General features: G+C 46.1%; 1 protein-coding gene across 1 annotated transcript in view; it reads right to left on the bottom strand.

Annotated features, from left to right (window-relative positions):
* Positions 1-930: 930 nt before the first annotated feature.
* Positions 931-27,058, bottom strand: part of LOC119376741 (nephrin-like) — a 36,561-nt gene continuing 10,433 nt past the window's right edge. Inside the window, 23 exon segments of the mRNA XM_049411474.1 lie at positions 931-1,176; positions 1,861-1,979; positions 3,263-3,433; positions 4,042-4,338; positions 7,750-7,908; positions 7,943-8,050; positions 9,699-9,854; positions 9,857-9,979; positions 14,770-14,933; positions 14,935-15,058; positions 16,748-16,879; positions 16,933-16,987; positions 20,891-20,949; positions 21,689-21,842; positions 22,478-22,527; positions 22,530-22,613; positions 23,063-23,114; positions 23,117-23,149; positions 24,367-24,580; positions 25,796-25,937; positions 25,940-26,025; positions 26,027-26,087; positions 26,460-26,627. Coding sequence (XP_049267431.1) covers positions 931-1,176; positions 1,861-1,979; positions 3,263-3,433; positions 4,042-4,338; positions 7,750-7,908; positions 7,943-8,050; positions 9,699-9,854; positions 9,857-9,979; positions 14,770-14,933; positions 14,935-15,058; positions 16,748-16,879; positions 16,933-16,987; positions 20,891-20,949; positions 21,689-21,842; positions 22,478-22,527; positions 22,530-22,613; positions 23,063-23,114; positions 23,117-23,149; positions 24,367-24,580; positions 25,796-25,937; positions 25,940-26,025; positions 26,027-26,087; positions 26,460-26,627 — 2,957 coding nt within the window.

The raw sequence follows: 27,058 nt of genomic DNA on the forward strand, positions 1-27,058 counted from the left end.
TTCTTATACGTATAGCCTGTGTTGACATCGATGATCTATAACCTCGTTTACGTCAATGTGACAGTAGCGTATCGCATCACAGTAATATTTACACTTCCCGTCGTCTGAAACTGTCCGGGACTAGTTCCTGATAGTAAATTCCACTGGTGATTGGAGATCAGCGCGTGCCGGCGTCCGTCACACTTTTCTCTCTCTCGTTCGATGCAGTGCGCCAGCGTGTAGTGGTACATTCACCGCGTAAGTCAACTTACCTGTCTTAGTGTACGCTGTCTTGGTGCATTAATGCGATCCTCTTCTAGTGTACTGGAACCCATGGATGCGACGCGCTAGAAATGCGATGCGATACGCCACTTGCACATTCGCGTAAATGCGTATTACCCGCAGCGAAGGCGAACTCATCGGCTCGCGCGCCCTCTTTGGAACATGCCTGTCTTATACGACTGCGACAAGTCCTTGAGGGTGGAACTGAGGCTTTCGTAAAGACCCCAACGAGAAAGTTATGCGACAGCTCGGGTTACCAATAAAGCGGATGCAGTGGCGTAGGACGGCAAAAGCCCGCGTCGAAACTGGTTTTGTGTTATAGTTCCACTCACCTCATAAAGTCGAGGCGTTCGCTTGTTGGCCCAAAGAGATTGTGCACGGTATAGGTACATTCAAGGTGTCTGAAAGACATCACAGGGACTGCAGAGTAAACGGCATCGGGGTGACACGTCTGCACGGCAAAACGTTACGAATTCCACGTACGTATAAACATTATTCAGTCATTCGCGAAAACATGCCGGGAAAAATTTGACGTTCCACCCCATTGTTCCTCGTCACACTGCTAGCACGATTTTCTTGGAAGTCGCTCGAACTGGACTTGACTGCGCTTTCGTGCGAGTGTCTTCTTCCGTTAAGAACAAAGCTTACAAACTGCTTGACCCGTCACGGTCACACCATGTGGCTGCCCAGCTTTCCGAGAACGCAGCTGACCGCCGCAGTCTGCGGATGGCTGGGTACTGCGCGCACAATGGAGTCCTGCGCACACGGTGCGTGACTTGAGCTTCGCGGTAGCAGTGCTTCACTATGGTCGAACGACTCGTGTGGAAGGGCTGCTGCCGAGGGCGCATAGATGACACCGGTGCAGCACTGCTCGGTCTCATCAATGGTTGGTTCTTCTTCGCTAGGAGGTATCTCCTGCAAAAATACGTGGGTATTATCTGTGAAAGTTGACACGACTTCAAGCGCTGTTGTGTGTACGCGTCTTTTCTGAGACAGCTTCCGGGAGACTATATGGGCTGTCCCAGGCAGAGAAGGGCACATTTAACATTTCACTGTACGAGGCCCATAAATACAGTGCACGTATTTAACATTAACCTATAAGAAAATACCCATATCACAAACGGCGAATAATAAGCTTCTTAATGTGCAGACTCACGATTATATAGGGCTGGCTCTTTAAGGTGGCAAATATTTGATGCAGCACTGGGAAAGGTAGCGCTACGTGTTATATTATATAGACGTAGATTTATTGTAGGCTTGCTTTACCAACAAAGTACCGTTTACAGCGCATCTCTTTGGTTAGAACACATTGCAGCCTGCTTGTATCAACCACATGCAGCATAGACTTCGGTGAATAGTGTTAGCCGAAACGTAGCTTAAACGTTAGCAGAAGAGCACAGGGTACGCAAGGTATTTGCCCTTTTTTAATACTTAGCATCCACTAGGAAATGCCTTCACACTTTTCCTTATAATCTGGATTTAATGCGCCGCTACTCCATAACCCGTAGGTTCTTAGATAATAGTGCCATTAGCATGCTAATTGCGCTGCCGCTGGTACTGTGGCAAGAAAACTTTGCGAATCTTGTGCTTTGTGCTTACAGTTATGGCGTGGCCACGTAACATCATCGTCGCCCATGGGTCCGTCGAGGTGGACTCGTGGCTTGCCGAATTGCAGAATTGCATGTCCGCTGAAGGGCCGACAGAATTCTTCTCAGATGCTGCGAATAAAAAAAAATTACAGCATATCCACGGGTGAATGATGAAGAGCTTGGGCGAAGCTCCTGAAGCAATCATGGTTACACCGTGAAATGTTCAGTGGTTTCGCCCAGCAGCAATCAAAGCGATACGCCGCTTTGATTATTTTTCCTGTTTCCTTTTTTCCTTCATTTATTTATTTATTTTATGATATTTATTTATTTTTTATTTTTTATTTATTTATTTCTTTTATTTTTTTTTCTATCTCTATGGGACAGCGCCATCTAGTATATCGTCACCCAACTGCAGTTTGCATGCATATCTATAGGACAACGCCATCTATTGAATGATACGGGAGACGACGGCGGGGACACGCCGCATGGAGCGACGACCGACCAGGTGATGTTATAAGGAGCTCCGCTCCTAAAAAGAACAGCAGCGCTGAATAAGCTCCTACTTCAGGACCATAGCAGCGGCCTCTTTGGATATGACTGGTTTCGGTTATGAAACGTGCATGTGTTCTCTTTTCCGATAATGGCGACTGCGCTATCACGAGGATGACGTAATCGCCGGCGTTCACATCCTTCCCAGCGCCGCACTCCTGACCCCTTGGTAGTTATGAAGAACTGTCGATGGTACTTTCGATAGCATAAAATCAACCCTGAGTGCGTGGTATATGATGGAGCAGGAGGAGCAGGCTGAAGGGCGAGAAAGTTGACATGCTTGTGTTCCTTAACCAGAAAGCTTGGATGACATGCACTGATTAAGCTGAACTGTCCTGCTGTAGCGGAAAGGAAGCCATTACATGTGGCGGAACTGCGCGGATTCAAATTTATATGTCTCTTGTGATTCCAAAATAAAAATATTAAGAACTAAGTTTGTTAATTGTAAGGTGTCGTGTAACTGATTACTTTTTAATACGAGTTTATTGATGAACTTTAACAATGTGCTTCATTGGGCTGGTTGATGCTGCATGGTAGACGAAGAATAAAAACAGCGCTAAACAAGGGACGAGAAGGCGCCGTGTATGTGTCCTCTTCTCGTCCCGTGTTTAGCGCTGTTTTTATTCTTCGTTTATTGATGGACATATTCCGGAATTTTCACTGCGGAAATAATTTGTTTCTTTCGCCGAAAATTGCTCATAAATTAAACTAACTGAATATTGCTGAAAGTAGGCTATCGCATCCCTCTCTCTCTCACCAAACGGCTTTCAGTGACAATCTACGACACCAATCACCCTACAGTACCCGGCTTAATGCTGTCACATTGAAGTGATCATAAGAGCGCTGTATTATTAGCAGCGTACCGGCAAGCCGCCGTCTCCTCCTCCGACGGCGGCGTACGAGGCAGGCGGCCAGAAGTCCGTTGAGTAGCAGCGTGGCGCATGCAGCCACGGTGACGAGCAGGTACTGTGCCACCGTCGCCTGGCGTCCACCCAGTGCGTCCATGACGGCTCCGCTGTGAGGCCAGCTGAACGCTGCCAGTAGAAGTCACGTGCGTTTCAGCTGTCACGTCCGTCGGTGATGGCGGACGTGAATGTGTCCACCAGTGTGCCTACCCGTGATGCCTCGTGTTCGTGTACTCCAATTTAAATGGCAATTTTATTGTGCAAACACTTCACCTAAGCTATTCATCTTGTCCTTCTTCAAAGATCGGTGGAGCTGGTCACACGCATATAAACTTGTTCATGTGTGTGGTGTGGTATAGATTTCTTTGATATACGCCGAAAATGATCTGACGGCTAAGCAACCCCTAGCTTCTCTTCGACACATCACACACAGACTTACCAATACAGTTAACTTAATAGCGTCTGAATGCGAGCCAGTTTGTACGTATCCATAGGTAAAACAGTTCAAAGGAAACACGGCAAGGAAACAGCGCTAGTCCTGTGTCTATAGTCCCTGTTCCTTTGCGCTATTTTACCTATGGATCAACATCCCATTGATGAAAGCTACTGAATGGTATACCGTTTTCGCAGTAGCTCGCATGGTGAGCACTCGTGATTTCTCTCATATCATGTTCTGTACATATAGTGTTTTACACTTGGCGCTGCTTGAAAGCTAAAGGTCGATCAGCGCTCGTTACCTTTCGTCGTGACGGCGGGTGACTCGCGGCTGAAGGTGCTCTCGCCGAGCGCGTTGCGCGCCTGCACGCTGAACGCGTACTCGACGCCGGGTTCGAGTCCCATCACGAGCAGCTCGGAAACTCCCTGTGCCGCAGCAGTGTGCTCGTAGCGGATGGAGCCCGGACCTCCTCCGAGCCGCCGCGTGCGCACACGGAACTGCTGCTCGAGGCCTCCGTCGAAGCCGGGAGACCACACCAGCAGCACGCTCGAGTGGCTCACGTTCAGCGCACGCACGGCCGTGGGCGGCTCGGGTTTGCCTGCGTATAGAGAAGGGTATCTGATTGGACGAATCGGTACACATGCATATTTTACAAACAGCACGGACACACAAGGTACTATACACGCCTCATACTCATAACCCTCACATTAGATTAAACAAAGTGGAGTAAAGTGCGTTAGTGAGGCATCAGCGTCAACAAATAGCGAATAAACAAATTTCTAGGGCGACTGTTTGATAAACATGTAGTCCCCGTGTTTGTGTTTCCAAAGCAAAAGCGTTACTTCGCTACGTTGGCGAAAACGTGCACCCACCGGGCGTCCACAAAACCCATGTCCAGAGGTCACGTGACCTCTCCACGCCGCGGCGCTTACAACAGCCGCAGCAACTTGCAGGGGCGGATTAGGAGAGAGCGATCTCCTCAGTATAAAACAGCAGAAGGGGAACCCCCGACTCGAAGGGAGCGCGCCATTGTCCGCCGTATCTGTTGGCCTTCAACTTCAATGGAGGCATACTGTCTCAGAAGCATGCATAGCTGCAGTGAGCCTGATGTGGACGTTGTAATATATATATAATATATATATATATATATATATATATATATATATATATATATATATATATATATATATATATATATATATAGCGTCGACAACGGCAGAACACTAGTCTACGAATAGTTCCCTTAACGAGGAGGGACAAGCGTGAATTGAAAGTGTATGCTGTACAACCAAGTCGGCAAATTCTAGAAGGGCTGGGTAGGGCAAACATAGGAAACCGGCTCAACAAACTAACGCTAAACTTTGAATATTGGTGAAATAGTGTGCGAAACATTGACGTGCTCGATGGACTCGTCGACGAAGCGGTCGGAAAGCTGCTGTACGTGCAGAAATACGTTCACGGAGAAATAAGTGTGTGGCTCGAATTCACGACGGGATCGGCACACATCGGATGCAGGAAGAGCAAGCGATTTAGGCTGAACGAATCCAACATTCTACAACACAATTCGGCCTCCGACATTGCCTTATCCCTTATAACACAATTCCGCAACACAACTTTGCAGTACCCCTCCCTAACAACCTAGTCAAAGGAAACGCTTTCGCGTTGTCATCTCATAAGAATATGCTTAGGGGCTCTCTGCAACTTTCTATCTTTCTTTAAAGGGGCCCTGCAATACTTTCCCAAGCAATCATCGAATCGCTTCATGAAAGGTGCTTATTGCCTCACGAATCGACTGCCGCAAAATATTTAGAATCCGTCAAGCACGAGCGGAGTTACAGGGATGTGTAGCACGCTTCAGGCGCTTTCTCTCTCCTTTCGTGCAAGAGAGCGCGCTGAAAGCTACACAGGAAGAGGATGACAAGGGGCAAGAAACTGTGTTCGTTCACGGTCGCCCAATGATTCATTGAGCGGCCGTGGTCCGTTAGTCAGCGCGCGTCATGACCTTAAATACTTTTTTTTTGAACGCGCGGCTTACCTTCGGTGTGATCGCGATCGAGCGCGCGGGCACGTCGCAGCATCCTGCGGCGGCCACGGTAATTATGTAGCTCATGATGCTCAAATAAGCCAATGGCCGTGGACATTGTGTTTATGGCGAGGTCATTGGGCATTATGATATCATTTGTCGACTGAAGAGTGAGCGACTTCTAGCTGACCTTGAGAATTAATTGTAAATTCCAGGCTGCGTGCTGCGCTATAGCGTTTGGCTCACATGTTCTCAGGAGCATCGACTACCGATCGGCAGCGTTTTCTGACCATGCTGAAAAATGTTGCAGGGCCCCTTTAAGGATTGAGGGCGTCGAATTCTTGTCACATTGGTTCGCACAGGGTTGTTAACTTTCTTTTTATACGTATGTGTGATTTAAAGGTGGTGAGGATCAGGTAACATCAGACCTGTTGAAAGACGGTGGAGAGATTATGTTAGAGAAACTGGCCACCCTGTATACGAAGTGTCTCTCGACGGGGAAGATACCAGAATCTTGGAAGAATGCCAACATCATCTTGATTCATAAGAAAGGGGACGTCAAGGACCTGAAAAATTACAGGCCCATCAGCTTACTGTCCGTTGTCTACAAGCTATTTACAAAAGTAATTGCTAACAGAATTAATACGTCATTAGAGTTCAATCAACCAAGGGACCAGGCAGGATTTCGTACAGGATTCTCAACAATAGACCATATTCATACTATCAATCAGGTGATAGAGAAATGCGCGGAATACAACCAACCCCCTATACATAGCCTTCATAGATTACGAGAAGGCATTTGATTCGGTGGAGACATCAGCAGTCATGCAGGCACTGCGGAATCAAGGCATCGACGAAGCCTATATAACATAATGGAAGAAATCTACAGCGGATCCACAGCCACTATAGTCCTCCATAAAGAAAGCGACAGAATCCCAATAAAGAAGGGCGTACGGCAGGGAGACACGATCTCTCCAATGCTATTCACCGCGTGTTTACAGGAGGTTTTCAGGGCCCTAGATTGCGAAGAATTAGGGATAAGAGTTAATGGAGAGTATCTCAGTAACCTGCGATTCGCTGATGACATTGCATTGATGAGTAACGGGGGAGACGAATTACAGCTCATGATTACTGAACTGGATACGGAAAGTAGAAGAGTAGGTCTGAAAATTAATATGCATAAAACTAAGTAATGTGGAACAATGTTGGCAGACAACAGCGCTTTGCGATAGGTGGCGAGACACTGAAGTTGTAAAGGATTACGTCTACTTAGGACAGGTAGTAACCGCGGAGCCGACCATGAGAGTGAAATAACTAGAAGAATAAGGATGGGATGGGGCTCATTCGGCAAGCATTATCAAATCATGAATGCAGTCTACCACTATCCCTCAAGAGGAAGGTATATAACCGCTGCATCTTACCGGTACTTACCAACGGAGCAGAAACCTGGAGACTTACAGAGTTGTTCACTTACATTGAGGACGGACGCAGCGAGCGATGGAAAGGAAAATGATAGGTGTAACCTTAAAATACAGGAAAGAGCAGAGTGGGTCAGGGAACAAACGGGGGTTAAGGATATCATAGTTGAAATCAAGAAGAAATGGATATGGGCGGGGCACGTAGCACGTCGGCAGGATAACCGGTGGTCATTAAGGGTAACTGACTGGATTCCAAGAGATGGCAAACGCGTGAGGGGGAGACAGAAATTAGATGGGTAGATGAGATTAAGAAGTTTGTAGGTATAACGTGGCAGCAGAAAGCACAGGACCGGGTTGATTAGCGGACATGGGAGAGGCCTTTGCCTTGCAGTGGGCGTAGACAGGCTGATGATGATGATGATGATGATTATAAGGATAAACCTTCAATCGTGAATCATCGCTCGTGTCGTCCCTTCCTTTCCTAGTAGTTTTTCATCATGCTGTTAGTAAAATATACGTCGAGAATGATCGGCGCACTATTCCCGAGAGCGAAGGGTTCTCGACGTACCCCTGGGTAGCACCGTGAAGCGGGACCAGTCGGAGCCGAGCTCGTTGCGCGCGGTGCACGTGTAGCGGCCGTAGTCGCCGGACTCGACCCTCTCGACGGACAACGTGGACTTCCAGCGCACCACGTCATCCTGCTCGCTGCGCACGACTCGCCGCGTGTCTCCGCCGCCGTCCAACGACACTTGCCGAAAGACAGACGAACGCGGGCACCGGTGCACCTTGGGCAGCACAGGACAGCGACAGCGGCCGGCCCAATTCGGCCGCCAGCGTCGTCTCGCGGGCCTGAAGCATGGCCGCCTTGACTGCGCCAAGAGGAAGAACTGTTACCGACGTTGCGCTCGATGGTGGCCTTTTGTTTTACAGCTGGCCTAATTCGCTAAGCAGTATCCACTACAGTGTCGCTCCTTTCAAGACTACGTTTTTTAGTGTGTATGGCGCGATGACTGTCCCTCGTGAGGTTAAAGTTACAGCGCAAACACACTAGACGCCACGCGACACACACAAGCACTGTTAACAAGAATGCTGATAGAGGAGCGTGTCTTGTTGCTCATATTAATTCTTGCTGCAACTGTGAGGCGCGATTTGAAGGGACGTCGATCCTAGGCAGAAGTGAGAACGAGCATGCGCGGATGGCCTTAAGGAAAAGAGCTCAACTATCTATCAGTGACACTTCGTTGTCCATGCACTCGTCTGAATATGATTTCATGTGTTCGCGTATCTGACGCACTGGCTGCCAACGTTGTTTAACTTCTGAAATAGAGATATTATTGCGTGCGCATGTACGGTAGTGTTTCTTTGTGGCTTATATATGAATTGACGTATGAAGGAATAAAGCAGTTGATAGTAAAACAGCGCTTGCATGTGTCGTCTTTTTTTTCGTGGGGCGTCTTGTGAGTTTACGCTGTAACTTTAACCCCGAGAAAATGCACCAACTAGGACCAAATGAAGTTTTATTAGTGCTCGTCGGCTTAAAGGTTCCCGGAAACTCCAGAAAACTAATTGCCTGGATTACTTTGCCTTTGACAATATTCACTTTCGCGTAGGCACGCAATTTCTGTACAGCATAAATCAACTGTCAGGAACACAGAGGACAACACACAATTAAGGCAGCGCTTTGTCCTGTGTATTCTTTCACCGCCCTGTTGTTTCAGCTGCTTCGCCGTAATATTCGCCATATGTCCTACCAGGAAAATTTTAAGAGCATTTTTCTCTGCTTTGAAGACATATTTTTGCAGGTAGGAAACAGCGATTTCGGTTAAGCCCTCAGCATGCATGTATATCTCTTAGCTTCAGTATTTTGGCATTTGCAAGGCTGTTAAAAAATCCGGAACATTTAAAGTCCCGGAGCTATGCACCCGCTGTGCTTTTCTTGGCCACATTATGTGTTAGGTTCATGTTGTTATACAATCTAAGAAAAAGAGATTACCTGTTACTCTTTCCGGAGAGCCCTGACTCTCCACATAACCAACCCTCCGCGTTGGTCTGGTGGTTATGATGCTCGACTGCTGACCTGAAGGTCGCGGGATCGAATACCGGCCGCGGCGGCCGCATCTCTATGAAGGCGGAATGTTTGAGGCCCGCGTACTCAGATTTAAATGCACGTTAAAGAACCCCAGGTGGTCAAAATTTCCGGAGCCCTCCACTTCGGCATCCCCCATTATCATATCGTGGTTTCGGGACATAATATCCCAACAATTATTATTATTACGCCACATAACTCTCCTTAAAGATACACGCTCTTTTTTAGAGAGACGCGCCTCCCACGACTCTCTGAAAAAGGCATAATGATGTCCAAAAGAGAGTTATAACGTGTATCAAAGTTGTATCTATATGTGGCAAGTCAGAACTCGCACAAAGAGAGGAACAGGAATTCTTTAGAATATAGCTGGGCGGCAATTGGACCCCTGCGATCATCCGTGTCCCGCCAAGCTTGCGAAGCTTCGAACTCACACTTCACGATAAGCCTGGCGGCGCGTGCGACGTGGCTTCCGAGTCCGTTGTGGGCGACGCACTCGAACAGGCCTTCGTCCTCCCTGCTCACGTTGAACACCGTGAGGAAGGCACGGCCGCGCTCGAGCAGCAGCTTAGCGCGGTGCCTGAGGTCGAACCTGGTCGCCGCCACCGGACCACATCGTCCGTCAGTGGGTCCGCGTCCGCGGCGCATGCCAGCGAGGCGTTCTCGCCCGCACCGGCCAGCACTTGCTCCGTTATCTTGGTGATGCGCGCAGGGTCTGCGCAGTCGTCATGGTGACACTTTTCACTGGGAAATCGGCGCACTTATACCTTTCGCAACTGACGGCACTGTTGGCCCTAACTTACATCAGTAAATCAGAAGAAAAAGCAATTTTTTATGCTGTATGTCGCAGTTGCTTTTTTGCAATGCAATATGCAATTGCTCGTTGCAAAGCAAAAGCAGTTAATAACATAGATAGATAGATAGATAGATAGATAGATAGATAGATAGATAGATAGATAGATAGATAGATAGATAGATAGATAGATAGATAGATAGATAGATAGATAGATAGATAGATAGATAGATAGATAGATAGATAGATAGATAGATAGATAGATAGATAGATAGATAGATAGATAGATAGATAGATAGATAGATAGATAGATAGATAGATAGATAGATAGATAGATAGATAGATAGATATTAAACGAAGAAAAGACAGGGAGGTTTGCTAGATCGAAAATCTTGTTTAAATACCTCTCACTATACTATACAAGTGGAGGAGGTGGGATGAATCGAGTACTCACTATCCTTCGATACTGCCGCCTTCGCTCCAAGACTGTCTTTCCAATTTTCAGCCATTGAATATTTTTTTTATTTACACGTTAAGAGAAGGTTTATTAGTTTGGTACTGCCGAAAATTTGCTTATTGGTTTGGGAAATAATGTGTAACCTAACTACAGGTAAGCTTTGAACTGTTCTGCTTTTATAAAACTTGCTACATTTAACAGCAAACCGAGTTTAGTATTTGTTGGAAACAGTTATTTTTAAAGTTTTCAAGGTTGATGGCAAAATCACAAATGAAAAAAATATGATACTCAGTGAGGAACGAAGCTTGCAACTTCGTAACTTCTCACCGGAAATCGACATCCCCGTTTTGTAAAACTACGAATTCTGAAGCGTTTAAACGAGACAACGCGAATGTATTTAGTTACCAGTTTAGTGGAGGAATTACCGTGTTATGGTGCTGGTGCATTGAAGAGTTATGTGCAATACTTTATTTTGGCTCTAATTAAATTTTTCCCATTGCTTTGCACAATTAGGTAGAATTAACATTTCGATATACTGCAGTGTTACAAATCATCGTGAGCATCTCTCTTGAATTCGCGAGTGCAGATTCGGTACGGCGTAAAATCATGACAACATATAAGAAGAGGATAAAACATCGTACCAACTTCACCGCAATCACTTGTGCTCATGAGTGGCCTGCGCCATCGACCTGACCTAACGTCACAGAAAAAGGCTGTGCAAGCGCTACTGCGCATTTTGCGTTCAACTCTCAGAACGGCTCGGATTGGAACGTCTTGCGTGTGCGTTTCGTTTTCATTTTATGTCTCTCTCCCTGTCCTCTTTCCTGCCCCTATTTCCTCACCCCTGTGCAGGGTAGCAAACCGCTCACTCGCGCCAGGTTAGCCTCCCTGCGTTTCCTTTTCATCTACTTCTCTTCTTCTATTGCGGAGAAATGTGCTTAATTCACGCTCCTTCTGGACATTTTTCGATTGACGTTTTAAACATTCCTTACACTATGACGTTTCTGCAAGCATTTAGAATAGGATACGTTATTCTATGCTATTGAAATTCAAACAGCGGTGCAACCCACCTGTTCTTGAAGCCGATAACAACGCATACATACATACATACATACATACATACATACATACATACATACATACATACATACATACATACATACATACATACATACATACATACATACATAAATACATACATACATACGTACGTACGTACGTACGTAGTACCTACATACATACATACATACATACATACATACATACATACATACATACATACATACATACATACGTACGTACGTACGTACGTACGTACGTACATACATACATACATACATACATACATACATACATACATACATACATACATACATACATACATACATACATACATACATACGTACGTACGTACGTACGTACGTACCTACATACATACATGCACGTGCAGGCACACGCACAAACACACCCATGTGCGGACTGCCTGCTGTTATAGCGTTGGAATGAATAGATGGCCAGAAAATATCGGGTTTAAGTTTACACAGTGCTTGAGTGACCTCTCGAATCCCAAGGAAATAAACCCAAAGGAAAGTAAGATGCAGCCATCCTCATTTAAATGAATAGTTCGAGTGAGTGCTGACTCGTGTTTGACCAAAGATTAGGCCCCCGCTGTTTGAAAGTGCCGGCTTATCTTATTTTCGCCGGTTGAAAATAAGGCCGCTTTCAGGAAGTCCTTGGTACGCGCGTTATTAATTCTATAATTATGCGCCACGCTGAAGATGAAATATACCGACTGCGAAAGGCCTAGGGAAAATACGTATTATTTTTAAGATTAATAATTCAGTAGCCCGAAATTCAATAGCGGCCGATATCGATTTTTCACTGCTATCCGTACAGCACAATAGGATGTAGATATAACGGAAGTATTTCTGTACAAAACAGCAAAATATTTAGTTATGACCACTCCCGGGTTTCGTTCAAAGTGTGTGCGCCCAACCGTACGATTTATTGCGATGTTTTTATTGTTTTTTTGGATAATTAGATTCACTGAAAAAAGCTGTTCAGATAAAATTGCCGCCTATTCAGCTATACTTAGCTGTACCTTTTTTTGTTGCGAACTGCAAAGTAAAATATCCGAGCAGCGTATAAGGACTACTGCATTCGTTGCCTTCACCTGCTCGTGAGAAAAATCACTTTAAGAAGTTTTATATACGCATGTAGTAACTGCCAAAGAGCATTGTGCAAGAGGAGTAGCCGGCGCCACGCACTGGCACCAACCTCTCCTTATATACATTTAATAGAAAAAAAGCGAAGAGCTCCCGAAATTTATGACAGCAATAATGCAATAGATTTTACCACTCTCTGTCTCTCTCTCTCTCTCCTTGCGCTAAATACTTGTTCCGACGTATTGTTATTCATGTCTTCCAATTGTAAATTGGGGCATTGAAGGCCCTACTTGCAGGACATTTTATAAATTGAACTCCCTTGACGTGGTGCATGCAAGCTGCAATGTAAAACGTCACCATCCAGGATATTTTTTGAGAAATGCTTGTTTCCTATTCTGAAATTTTCTCAATAACTTACTTATTTTATTATATGTTGTGAAACGCTCTTGGTATTGCTGTTAGACTCAGCAGAAAATGACATTCACAGCCACAGGCCAGGACGGTTATAGGAGTGGAAGCGCGGACAGCTTAATGTGCTCCTGATGGATATTTATTGCACGCACATGCTTATTTAGCACGTAGAAATTATCATTTTATAGATAACTTGCGGCGATCGTACTGCGTAATTCAATAGTTTGTTGGCGCCTATTCTCCGGGCGATAGCCGAGGGTTACTGGTCGTATGCTTATATTATACATGCACGGATGCGAATCAGCTTTTTTTTTTTTTTTGCTTGGCCTTCAGGCAGCCGCACTGTAAGTAGGTTGGAGAAAGAGCCACTGGAATGAGGTATTCCAGTCTGTTGTGCATTTATTGTCAGTATAGTGCAGGACGTTCAAGGTAACCGCTATTGTACTTCAACTGTTATGTATACAATATTAAACAACCACTCTGTCGGTTAAACTGCGTAATAAAAGTTGGCAAGTAACCGAGATGGGCCTCTCAAGAGACTCTCCTACCGCAGTCTTCGTGCTTCTGCTGTGGAAAGGCACACTGTCGATGATGATGATGATGATGTTCCTCTACACATTGTCAGACCACCTTCCTCCTTTCTTTTTTTGAACAGCGGAGCGGTTTATTGCCAGCCGTTGGTTTGCAATAGGTCGCCAGAAATATCATCATCATGAACCGGCACGCGCTACGTTCGTCCTCCTCTTCCTGTTAATCATTTTCTTAATTTTCTGCTTCGTTCACAGAACAAGCGTGCCGATTTGTCCGGCGCACGATTACAACTCTGATGGGTGAGAGAACGGGTACAGAGAGAAAGAAAGAAAGAGAGGAAGAATGAGAGAGAAAGTCTTGGCAAAAAGAATTTCTTAACGAGGCGGGATTCGAACCCGCGTACCCACGATGCGAAGGTGACATTGTAACCACTCGGCTATCCAGGAAAACTAGCAGAGCATAACATAGCCTTGTATAATATAGTACACCAAGGGAGTGTTTAAGGGAAGTGAGGGTGATGAGGAGGGAAAGAGGGAGGGGAGAGAGTAAGGCATAGCAATAGAAAGGAGAAGTAGACAGAAATAAGGGAAGACATAAGATACAGAAAGATAAAAGAGAGGGAAAGAACTAAAGAGACAGCGAGAGAGAACAGATAGAAAGAGGAAGCGAGAACAGAAAGAAAGGGAAGAAAGAAAAAAGATATAAAGACCGAGAAAGACAGAAAAAGAAATGTATAGAGAAAGAAAGAAATACAAAGAAAAAGAGACACGAAAAAGATAGAAAAAACTGAGAGAGCGAGAGAGAGAAAGGAAGAAAGAGAAAATTAAACAGAAACGAGGAAGGCTGCCCAGTTCCTTCAGGATTGGCACCATTAGTGCGAAGCTGTTTAACTTTTTTTCTTTATCGAGCGGACTTGGTCAAAGTGTCATAGTGATTCACGTTGCACTCCTGCGACCGTACTGCCCAAAATGTTCCCTTGTAAGGGCTATTTGCTATCGGATGGCTGCGTTCGGCACCTATAACTCGTATATACCCAGAGTAAAGATTGGTTGAGGTTTTGTCTTACGAACAGTTACATCCTAAGAGGTCTTTGAGAACTCGGGCGTCGTTCACTGGGCGTTCATGCTTTCGTAACGCCGAGTACTCACAGTGCACTTTGACGACAACGGCGACCTTTGCGGACCCGACGCTGTTCCGGGCTTCGCATTCGTAGCGTCCGCTGTCGTCCTTCTGCGCGTGGTTGATGACGAGCTCCGAGGCTCGGTGGAAAACCCTACGCGCTTCCCGCCACGACTCCTGAGGCAGCACAAACGCCTTCCTTGGTCCATGCGTAGCTTATCTTCGAAGGGTAAGCCTTCGCGGACAAGTTCAGCAGCACGCTGTCGCCTTCCTTCACCTCGTGTTTTGCCACGGCCGGGTGCAGGAACAGTGGCTTGTCTGGGAAGACCAAAAGCAGAGGCGCGTCAGTGTTAAAACTCGCCTGCGTACGTCATTACGAAAGGGCAGTTACGAAAATTTTGCTCATCGAGGCGGTCGGATTGAGACGTGCAAGGCAAGTGGCGACGGATTCTCGCCCTTTGGCGCCCACACTTGCCAACTGCTTCGGCACCCAGCTCTGAGTTGTTAATAGCGACGACCTTCGTAGCAGACGTCATTTAGTTAAACTGGTCTCATGGAAGGCAAATATCTTAACCTTTTTTGTTTCAGAAAACATATGTGTGGTTGGGTTGTCTTTTTAAAGGGCCGTCCTAGGATGCTTCAAATGACTTCACAAAGATGAAACACAAAGCGTATGCACAACGTGTGGACAGTTTTATATGTGCGTCTCCAAACAGTTTTGCGTATCGAATTCCATACTTCTCTCGTCTGTCTGCGCTCTCTTGTGTTCTTTTGCGTACTTGCATACGCCTTACCGATAGCACCCCTACAAGTTGAGACCCCTATTTCTTAATATCGTTAATGTATTGACCTGCAGGAGACGCCTATGACCATAACTTTTCGCCAAGTCTTTTTTTTTTCCCTCTGGCCTGTAGTGTACTAAACTTTCGTTTCTAATATAAGTCACAGCGCAAAAATTCATACTGGCATTCTCGCTAGGCAACAGTAAACGCAAACCAAAAGCCCCGAGTTAGTTATAATATCATTATCGCCTTCTCTCTTGGCGCCTATTATTTCTTACACCCCCTTGCAAGCCCCGATATTTTTACGACCGTGACCGGTGACACTGAAGCTCAACCTAAGCCGTTGTTAACGAGAAGTCAGGCCTGCACAACTTGTCTTAGCTGAACGTGCTTAAGAGGACAAGACACCCGAGGTGTGCCGACTTTTGCTCTTCTCAAAAAAGAAAGCGTTCATAGTAATTTCAAGGTGACACATGAACGTGAGAAAAGACAAATCTTAAAATAGGTTAGGAAATACAATCCTATTAGAATATTTCTCATATAATTGATTCGTGTAAGCTTTCGACACTTAAGTTTGCAGCATTTTACCGCCGCCCTTCGATCTCGAATTTTCGCCATTGCGTACTCGTAATGCCATCTGTCACATGATCAAATAAGTAATGCGTTGACTACTGTATAGCATGCCTACAAAAAAATCAGTTTCGCCCGCAAGGGCGAAAAAATGAATGTGACAGCAACGAATTGGGATGTTACACGAAGGAAAGCTAGCAGCTAATTCTTTGGATCCGAACTCGCGTAGCGGTGAAAAAACGCTGGTTTAAGCGAATGCGGCCGCTCCAGGGAGCGAAGCGCTTTTCGGGCTGCGTGTTTTCTCAAGGTGAAGTAAGATATGAGAGCACAGCACGTATACGAACCGTCTAGTGATGTCTGTCGAGATAGCGCGCGCGCCCTTATGAGCAAAGCTCGTGTAACTGCTGCTCCAAGTGACTGCGAACTACGTATACATACTATACATATACGGAACGGCACGGCGACCCCGACGCCAACGGCAAAAACCCACCCGAAAGTGTCCATATAATTGAAATCCCAATAACTCGTCTAACTAAGAAAGGAGCCCGTGCGCGCATGCGCGTTCGGCGTTACTGACAGCGAAGCAAGTGAGCGGGCCTCGTTCGGTGACGAGGTCTTTATTGGCTCGTTTACTGCGGCAGGTTGGGTCCCTTACGTCGCACTCTGAGCGCCACGCTCCTGGTGGCCGCCGGCTGCACCTGGTTGGAGGCAAGGCAGGTGAACGTGGCCCCGTCGTCGGCCGCCGTCCGTTGAGCCGCAGTCGGCTGCGCGTCGCCTTGCCACCGTGCTGGGCCGCCACGCGGGCTCTGGTGCTGGCCAGACAGGCTGCGACCGTCGCGCCCCAGCGGATGCTGCTCTCCGGGTTCGAACTGCCGGACTCGCACGTCAACACCACCTACCGGTGAACGAAGGGATCACGTACCTTTTTTTTCATTGATGCCGCTTTCATAAGGTCGCTTCAGAGAACAGCACCGATATATGGGGTCGTAGAAAACATCATTATGAGTACTGACACGAAAATTTTCAGTATCTTTTTTTGCGTCAAATGAAAGAGCAAGTCTTAAAGAACCCAGAAAATGTGCTGGTAAGCGTGAGTGCACCCTGAAAAATGAAGCACAACATGTTCTTAATAGCTAGTTTCGGTTCCTACTGTACCCTGACGTCACGACGCAGTATGAGCTTCTCGCCACGTGCTCGCGCAAGATGTCATGATGCTTCAACGGCCTCCGCTGCGTGGCTCCGTCGGTGACGCACAAGCGGCCATTTTGCATATTTCGATGCCTGACGTCATCACAACTAGCCATACTGGCGCGTGAAGTCACAGAATTGACACCGTAGCCTGACGTCACGCTTGTGTAGATGTCAGTGTGCGCAGGCGAAACTGGACTAATATCAAAATAAAATCTTATAAGCATTACTGAGCTTCACACTTGCTCAGAGCCGTGTCTGTATACAGGAGACTTGCGGGACGGATACTAATAATTGTTGGGGTTTAACGTCACAAAACCACGTTTGATTATGAGAGATGCCGTAGTGGAGGGCTCTGGAAATTTTGACCATCTGGCGTTCTTTAAATACACGGGCCTCTCACCTCCGTGGAAAATGCGGCCGCCGCGGCCGGGATTCGATCCCACGACCTGCGGGTCTTGTATGACGGAGTAAACTCATCTTCGAAAGTTGGTGTCAGTACCTTTACAGCGACACCTCTCACGCCAATCCTTTTCCTTTCTCTTCCAAACTTTTGACGAGAAGCGTATTCGTACGACTTGCTTTCAATTCTCATTTGCACTACTTAATTGTAGATGAACACATCTTTATACAACCAAGCTTCTATTTTTTTTCCCTTCCTCATTTCTATATTGCTCGTGCTCCAACCGTTTCAACCAATCTTCTTTCGTTTTCCGGCATCGCTAAAAGTTACTAGCAATGATTGACAAGCTCTGCTTAGTCATTAAGATGAATTTTTGTTTTTGTCAGGCATACAAAAAGATACCTTTGGGAGTGGTTTGTTGGTTCACGAGAGCGGAAAGTAGCCCTGGTAGGGGTTAGACAGGTATGTGTACGTCTTCCTATGTTGTTCTTTTTGTGTTGATAAGATGCGTCTGGAAGAAGCGGCAGCGCAACGCCTTCCTGTCGATGCCTAGATTAACACCCCCTGCAAATGCTTCCTTAACGAAGACGGGTCCTTTTGCTGAGACGTTACTTCCAGACAGTTCTGTCGATGTCAGTACAGCGCACGAATGTTCGTTTTGTAGAATGGTAAAGAGCAGAAGAAAGAGCGCTTCTCTCGCTCGACTATTGATGGTCATTAAAGATATACTTCGAGAATAAGAGGCCTCCAATCATTTGATATTCAGCCTTCGTAATACGCGCTTCAGTTGGCGTAATTCAGTAATAAAGTTTCACTTCTACGATACGCAGATTTTAGCCCGGCTTTCGGTCTGTGAAAGGAACAGAGAGGAATTTCACCGGCCACAGAAGCAAGAACGATGATGCACTGTAAGCACTGTCGACACTGTTGGGAGGTATTCAAGTAGGAGACGCCTCGATTAGGATCAGCTAAAGGATAAAGCAAGAGCTTTAGCGAAATACTTAGATTCCACTGTCATTTGACGTCCATTTAATAATAATAACTGGGGTTTAACGCCCTAAAACCACGATATGATTATGAGGGACGCCGTAGGGGACGGCTTCGGAAGTTTCGTCTACTTGGGGTTCTTTAACGTGCACCTATATCTAGGTACACGGGCCCCAAACATTTTCGTCTCCATCGAAAATGCAGCCGCCGCGCCCGGGATTCGATCCCGCGACCTTCGGGTCAGCAGTCAAGCACCATAACCACTAGACCACCGTGGCGGGGCTCGGCGTCCATTTCGACCTCGAACGCACAACTAAGGAGTGCTCTCATTACGCAACCTACAAGCTTATTTGAACGAAACTTCTTGCATCTGAAGAAAAAGAAGAACGAGAATACGCAGAATCTTCTAGAACGATTATAGATGTCCTCATTAGCGTCACATACTGGCAAACATTTCAATATATCAAAGTTTAAACACCAGCTTTAGAGCTCTGTAACTACCGAGAAAGACTAAGGTTAAAATTTTGCAAGGTAATTCATAAAACGTCTCAAGCGAGAATGAAATAGTCTTGCGCGTGGCTTTAGAGAATACCTACGCTTAACAAAACGACATTCTACATGAAAGAGAAGGAGCGATTGCCGGCCAGGTCTGCCAGGCGAACCCCGCCTGTGGCGACATCACCACCACCACCATATATATTTGAACACGTCACGGATATATATATATATATATATATATATATATATATATATATATATATATATATATATTAATCTATATATATATATATATATATATATATATATATAGGTTATTGTGCAAAAGTAAGATGACAACTTTATACGCGCTAAGAGGCGCAGCTTACATAATGCAATACTTAATTGAGGATGTACAGCGCTGAACGGCCTGATTAGGCGTTCAGTATTTTAATCATATTGCTAGGTGGTAGCGTTTTACAAGAAGTTTTAGGGGCAATGTAAAATTCTTGTAATCATGAAATACAAAAATTTGACTCTTTCTTTTAAATTCGACAAACTGATTTCAAATCGGCTTAAGAGCCAAGGAATAGACATGCTGGTACTGAAAAAATGATGGCGTTGAAAAATTCGATGATTCAGGTCTCATTCTAGTTGTTGCTGTTTGCTCATAGATGACTGGTACAGTAGTCAGTAAAGTTATAGGCTAGACAGAAACAAAATTATGTTGTCCATATAGTCAGATGTCTCAAGCTATCTGAACAGAAACACAGAAGTGGGCTTCTCCTTGCAAGGTGTGTTTTTGTAAAAAAGCCAGCTTTACAAGCCACTTGGCAATTGCAGAAAATGGAGGTTTGCCAGAGTTTGTACGTACTACGTACAAAGCACGGCATTCAAAGAAACAGAGGCGAAGAATAAGAGGAAAAACGCACACTCATTTTATGCAAACTTGCATGCATTCTCTGTACGTATTTATGTCATACTTCTATCGCTAACAGCCGACCTCAGGTAGCCACCTCGATGTTGACCTAATACATGGAATGAGAGATGCACTCTCCTAACAATGTGCACGTACTAAGCTTTTAACAAGAACAAAGAAGAGACGTGATGTACACAGTATGTAATGCAAGTATAGCAATAGATTTTGAAAAAATACGCAGTCCTAAGTATTCAAATTACATTGCATGAACGCTGTTTGTGGACGTCGCTTGTATTATCTTTGCCCCAAGTTAAACGTAGTTTTACAGCGTAAGCTTCCACCAGGTCACAACAACAACCTATTTAAGGAAGTAACACACGCGTGCGCTAGCTCTTAAGCGCATGACCATTCTCTTTCTCGCTGCCTGCCTAACCCTAAAACACGATATGAACAAAAAACGCCACTCAAGAAGCGAGCGTCGTGTCCTCTCTGTTTCTTTTGTCCCCGTCGAAAGTGCGCTACCTAACCATATAGGTAATGACTCAAGAAGTTCAATCAGCAGCTAAAGAATGTTTTTGCCGTCGACGTTTATCGAATTTTCGCATCTGCGGTGCCTAAGTGCAGTTCCCATCTTAATGAAAGAATATTTCTTGCGCAAGTACATCGCACGCAGTAAAAAAGAATTGGCTAATTAACCGAGCTTTTTGTTTTCTTGCGTAGTGAAAAGCAAATTATCTTCAAGAGATTCTGAACAAGGAGCATCATGTACTCTGTAGTCAGATACGGTAAATATTTATATAAAAATTAAAATGCGCGTCACTCACCGTATCGCCTTCTTTGGGAGTTTGTGGAACCACCGTTATGGAAACAACTTTAGGAGGAACTGCGACACAAAAATGACGTATCAGTTTTGATATCTCATTATCTCACATGTACAACTATAATGAGCCACTGCCAACTATAATTGCAAGAGAACACGCTAAAAACTAGAGAATCAAGTCTGAGCTAACCTTTCTTTTTTTATGAAGATCAAAAAGATCAGAAGAGCATCAGTTTTTATGCGGTGTTTAACGTCCAGAAGCTGCGAAGAGGGTTACGCCGTAGTAGAGTGCTCCGATTTATATTAAGTACATTGTGTTCTTCTAACGTGCATTCTATGCAAGTTATCCAAGCGTTTCTGCATTCCGTCTCCATTTTTATGCAGCGGGCGCGGCCGGAATCATACCCACGACCTCGTACTCAGCAGCGCAGTAGCTCAGCCACTCAGCTACCGCGTTAGTTTAAGCCGCAAATACCGATATCTAGAAATAACGCGGTAAGGGAGGACAGCTTTTGTAACGTGCTCGCTTTTATCATGAACCTAAGGTCTTACAGATAGCCGTTATCTGATAAGACAACAAACATGATAATGTTCGCAATGTGTACGCAGTCGGGCTTCCAGAAGTTTCATTTAATTAATTAACGGAGATTTATCGCGTCTTTGTGTTCCACGCAGTTATTGTGTGTTGTTCCTGCTTCTGCGACGTTAGCTGGAACATTATTTAGTCCGGAATTGTCTTTTTCTGTTTTGTACAGTCTGGCGGTAGCCGAAAATGAATGCAGTCGAACAAAGTCTCACTTACAGAGAACCGTCGTCTTGACTGACGTAGTAAGAGGTTCCGTTGTGGCCGAATTGGAGGCTTTGCAATGAAACGTCGCCTGATTGTCGTCCGGCTGAGCCATGATTTCCAACACACTCGACACTCCGCTTCCTGTGACCGTAGACAGCGATGAGTACTGAAGAAAAAAAAATGTCGCATTAAGGGAGGATTTTCGCAATGCAGTTTACAATTATTAGCCTACAGTGTTTTCCAGTTTAAACACTAATTGTGGTTCATAAGAATAACTTGATTCCCACAGACCAATATGCGTGATACTTGATACGAAACTGCTATCAAGTTCACGGCATCGGTCAGTAGCTTAATACTTAAATTAGGTACTAAATATCCCCTAACTATCATGCACACTTTTATTACGTAATATCCTGCAGTAAAAGGCTATGAATCTAGCAGCCGACATAACGTTACGTGTTCACGAAATAAAACGAAACAATACAAAGCTGATGCACATCAGACTCTTTGTGGGGCGGACACGTAAGTCACTGTCCAGAAATGAACGATTAACGTGAGCGTTTGGGCGAGTTGGTAATGCATCGTCAAGGAAAGTTTACAGCGCGGAAAAAACACGAACGCACGAAGGTAGCCCGTGTCGCCTCTCTTCGTCCGTGCGTGTTTTTCTCGCGCTGTAAAATTTTTTTGGACCTGAAGCGAAGCACTCATGGTGCAACAGTCACATCTTTTGCAGAATCAAGAAAGAGTGCGCACAGGCGTAATGCGGCATGACTTCTGGCCGACTGTGCGTATAGACGTTACCTCCTTGGTGCCCTTGTACCACTTGACCGATGGCAGCGGGTTTCCCCCGATGAGACGCACTTGATGCGCTGTATCGAGTTGGCCACGATAGGGGTGCCTTCGTCGTAGCCGATTATCACAGGCGCGCGGGGGGGATCTGCGCACCAGGGCAGAGACAAAACACTTCAACACATCTGAGGTTTAAACATGCTACGTTACACGCACCAGAACGAGTGGTTAAACTCATGCCATGATTTTAACGTTACAATCGGTGCTGGAGACGTGACGGCGTTTCAATTATCACGCGATCTGCGGTAAGGACATGCATTGTTCTTAATCCCTGCTAACGCAAACCTGGTGTAGGCGCTCAAGAAACACGTTGGACTAGTTGATCTAGCGCATTACATTCAGAATGCATTAATTGCATTCAGATTAGCGAAGGCTATCGGTTTATGGCAAAAGCACCCACAAACCACAGTTCTGTAATTCGTCTCACGGCGACAAGACTGCAAATGTCATTGCTTTCGACACGACTTTAAAGTGCTGCGTGACAAAGATACGCCAGCTCTGGAGGGAAGTGATCGCTGCGGGAAAACCATGGCTTACATATGACTTTGACTGTCACCGTTTGGACGACTGTTGCCTGCAGCTTGTTGTTTCCGCTATACACGTGAAAGACTTGACGTCGGGATCCTGCGAGAAAAAGAGCCAGATAATAAAATAAGGATTGGTTCCTCTCGTTCCATACTACTACACCTGCCACATCTGGAGCATCGTGTTTTTAATCAATTTTGTTTCTACTGTGGCGGTGCATGACATTTGCATACAGCGGTATTACTTAAATCTGTGGCAAGCACTTGCATGAGGGCGTTATTTACTTATACGTACTGTGTCACATGCTGCGCTGTTTAACAATTGTGATGTTTACGTCCGAAGACCACGATGTGATTATGAGAGACGCTGTAGTGGCGGGCTCCGGAAATTTCGACCACCCGGGGTTCTTTAACGTGCAGAAATCTAAGCACACGGGCCTCTAGCATTTCGCCTCCATCGAAATGCGGCAGCTGCGGCCGGGATTCCCGCGACCTTTGGGTCAGCTGTCAAGCGCCATAACCACTAGACAACCGCGGCGGGTAATGCAGGGCTGTTGCAAGAGCGTATGGTTACATGTGAACAACAAAATGACAAAACGCTGGGTAGGCAAACAAATCACAACACTTGTAACGAACAAATAAATTTGTACACAAGATGGCTACGTATCATGAAGTGTCGACTAAAATTGATTGAGCGGTCGGCGATGACTACTACCGCTTAAAGAACTGCAGGGGAAAGGTGCCCGCTAGAATCCTGGGCCGACGTGCCGTGCAGTGAAGAGAAACTTCCTGCAACATTTGGCTGTTTTGTTCGGAAATTTTTTTCTGAGTTAAAACAAAAATCACTTTTGTAAAGCTTTCTGTGTAACTCAAAAATAAAGCATACTACACATTGACGTATAGGCCGTATCTTTCCTTGGAAGGCTGCAGAGGAAAAAGGAAGCTGTGATACGGGTAAAAGCCATATTTTTGCAAACGTAGAGTCGGTCGAAAAACCACCTGGTACACTTGAGATTTAATGACCGTTTTCGTACCGTATAAGGAAGACTGCCTGGCACAAAAGCGACAAATTTTGATGCCGGAGTTTACGAGTGTTTGCAGACGTTTGTTTAAATGTATTGGTGAAATGGATCCACGAAAGGAATGCAATTTTGAATTGTTCGAATGAATATTTTCATCCACCTTTCATTAGAGTTCACCCGAAAATATGCGATCGCCTCGAGCGAAATAAATGGCAGCAGCTTCGTGCCGCTAAAAAAAAATGAGAGAGCTGAGCAAGCAAGCCCCTAGCACGGCTAGACAGGGCTGCGGGCATACCTGCCTTGTCAACGTGATGGTCAGGTTGGAAGAGGTGATCCAGCCGTTCTTGTTCTGCACCGTCGATTGGTCGGAAGCAGGCTGCACGGCGCGACCGTCCAGCCGCCAGGAAACTTCGGCCGCCGGGTTGCTGGGCGCCGTAGTGCACGACACGGTCACCAAGTCGCCGGCTTTGGCCTCCTTGGGTGCCGTCATGAAGACTCGAGCGGGGGGACTGCGGGTTGCGTCAGGGCGTGAGCACAAAGAGAGAGGATGTCGACCAACGGCAGCACACGTCTATAGCCCTACCATGCCTTATAAACACGTTTACAAGTAGTCATGAGCTATGGTCGTCATAAGAGCGCAACAGAAACATGGGAAAAAGAAATGCCCGACTTTTCTGCACCTTCTTGTCCATTACCCGCCGTCGTAACTTAGCAGGTAAGGTGTGCACAGGTTCCATTCCCGGCCACGTTGGCCGCATTTCGATGGGGGCCAAATGCAAAGACACCCGTGTACTTAATCTGGGCCCCCGCACTGAGTAGGGCAGACATTTAAAAATTAGCGAAGCAAGAATAAAAAGGTCATATTGTCAGCAGCCGACACGTTTACAAGTTCTAAATGATTGCCTAAAAGTCTATGCATCGCGAATAACCCGGCCCACGGACTTCTTAATAGAGAGTCGTTGCATACGTGGCTAACTCATTCGTGGGGAAGCATATACGCCTGGAATATTGCGGAACATATTTGAACGTACCAGTGCTTCTAGCTACATAATGGGAAGCTTTGGCCAAACATGCCGTCCTTCAAACATTTTTTTGAGCACGGAGCTCTTCGTTTGGAACGAGAAAGCACAAATGATATTTTCACGATTGTGCCACTGCGAACTAAGGGCGGGTTACAATATCTCGTCCCAAGATCGCGCTACCAGTATCTCCCGGTATTCCGCAATGCGCTATTATAGTGTCACGTGGTTGTGACGGTGAATCAAGCAGAACTACAGGTGAGAGTGAAACAGTCTATTGGCCGAACTTGTGCCGAGAAAGAAAAGAGGTGACACGCTCAGTGTAACGATAGCGTCGAGCACAATCGCCGGTAGTCGGTAATCGGAAAGGCCGATCGGCGGCGAAATGCGCCAGCCTTTATACATGCGTCACAATACAGTCTGTTATCACTGGTGCTCGTGTACAGTCTGAAAGGTATTCAAGCATACGCGTAGGCACGCAATGTTTCTATAGCAGTCGGCGTCATTCGCGAAGCAGCATGCAAGTTGAAGCGACCTCCTGCACCGAGCAATAAAGTGCGTTAAATAAAGTCAAGAAGCCGGTCCCCGTGAAATAAAAGAAAACTGCAGTATGCGCGTCAATAGCATTCGTCATCTTTAACCAAAAGGTACCAGACACGCCAAGGCGCGTCGAAATGTCTGCTGATCATGTTGGAGAGAGCATACTCACAGAGCACGCTAAGCGTGACCGACGCCTGCGATGGCTGCAGTGTGACCAAGTTGCTGGCCTCGCATCGGTACACGGCGTTGTTGTCGGCTGCCGTCACGGTGAACGTGTAGGCGCTGGTGGCTTCGCGCGAGGCCGCTTGTAGCGCGCCCTCAGCGGCCGGCCGTCGCGGCTCCAGGCGAGCGAGGCCGGTGGATTGCCGCCGCGCGAGATGCACGCCAGCGTGAGCGTGTCCGACCTGCACGATGTCGCCCTCGTGGTAGCCCTCGATCTCGGGAGCACCTGGAGGATCTGCGGCAGAGGAGGGACCAGGTCATTGGGTTCTTGTTTATTTACCAGCAAGAAAGAGCCATACACGTCATCACAACCCACTCAGCTCCATGCGCATACGTGGTCAAACGCAGGCATTTACCTCATCTCATTACTGACTCGAGTCATGGCACGCTGTAGCTGTAATCTGGAATACATTGCATCTGTGTCTAACCGGGAATCGCGATAGCCTGGTTAAGTTCCTTGATAATATCGTATAATGATGTTCCACTCTACTAATTGTAACCTTTGCTTTGCTGTTTTTTATTGAATGCTAACTCTTTTTGTTATCCCCTTCACTCAATGTCCTTCAATGGGCCTGTAAGATATTGTGAAGAGAGAAGCAAAACTTACATAGCACGCTGACAGTGACTGACGCCTGCAGTGGGCTCTCAAGTGCAGGATGCGTTGCTTCGCAGCTGTACACTGCTCGATTGTCGTCCAGCTTTGGGTAGAGCGTGACAGAACTGTAAACGGAAAATAGCTTCTCCCCGGAGGCATTCTTTCTCGTCAGCACTTTTTCTGAAAAGGCAAGGAGCGAGCATGGCGTGAGCGCATTTTCTGTTCCCAGAGGGCGTGAAAGCAGCCAGCGCCCTCTGGGAGCTGGCTGCTTTGTAGTAGCCAGTTGTAGTTCAAAGAACCTATCCAATTGCGTTATCATAAAAAATACAGGAAATGAAACCGAACTCTTAAACAAGATTACACGGCAGCGAAGTGATTATTGGCAACTTCGTTCTTACACAATAAGAGACGCGCGCCTGGCGATGAAGTTTCTGTCAGAAATGCTTCTGGCGCGCGCCGCTACGCACTGAAGAAGTCTGAAGCTATGCATTCAAACCCGCATATGTCGAAAAGAGCACGTGAATTAGTTCGATATATCGTGTAATTCGATATAAGACTTTTAAATAAGTTACCAAGTTTTCGGTGCGAATTTCGGTGCTCAAATTGTCTTC

Source organism: Rhipicephalus sanguineus, unplaced genomic scaffold, assembly GCF_013339695.2.
Source record: "Rhipicephalus sanguineus isolate Rsan-2018 unplaced genomic scaffold, BIME_Rsan_1.4 Seq216, whole genome shotgun sequence".
In the NCBI taxonomy this organism is placed as follows: Eukaryota; Metazoa; Arthropoda; class Arachnida; order Ixodida; family Ixodidae; genus Rhipicephalus; species Rhipicephalus sanguineus.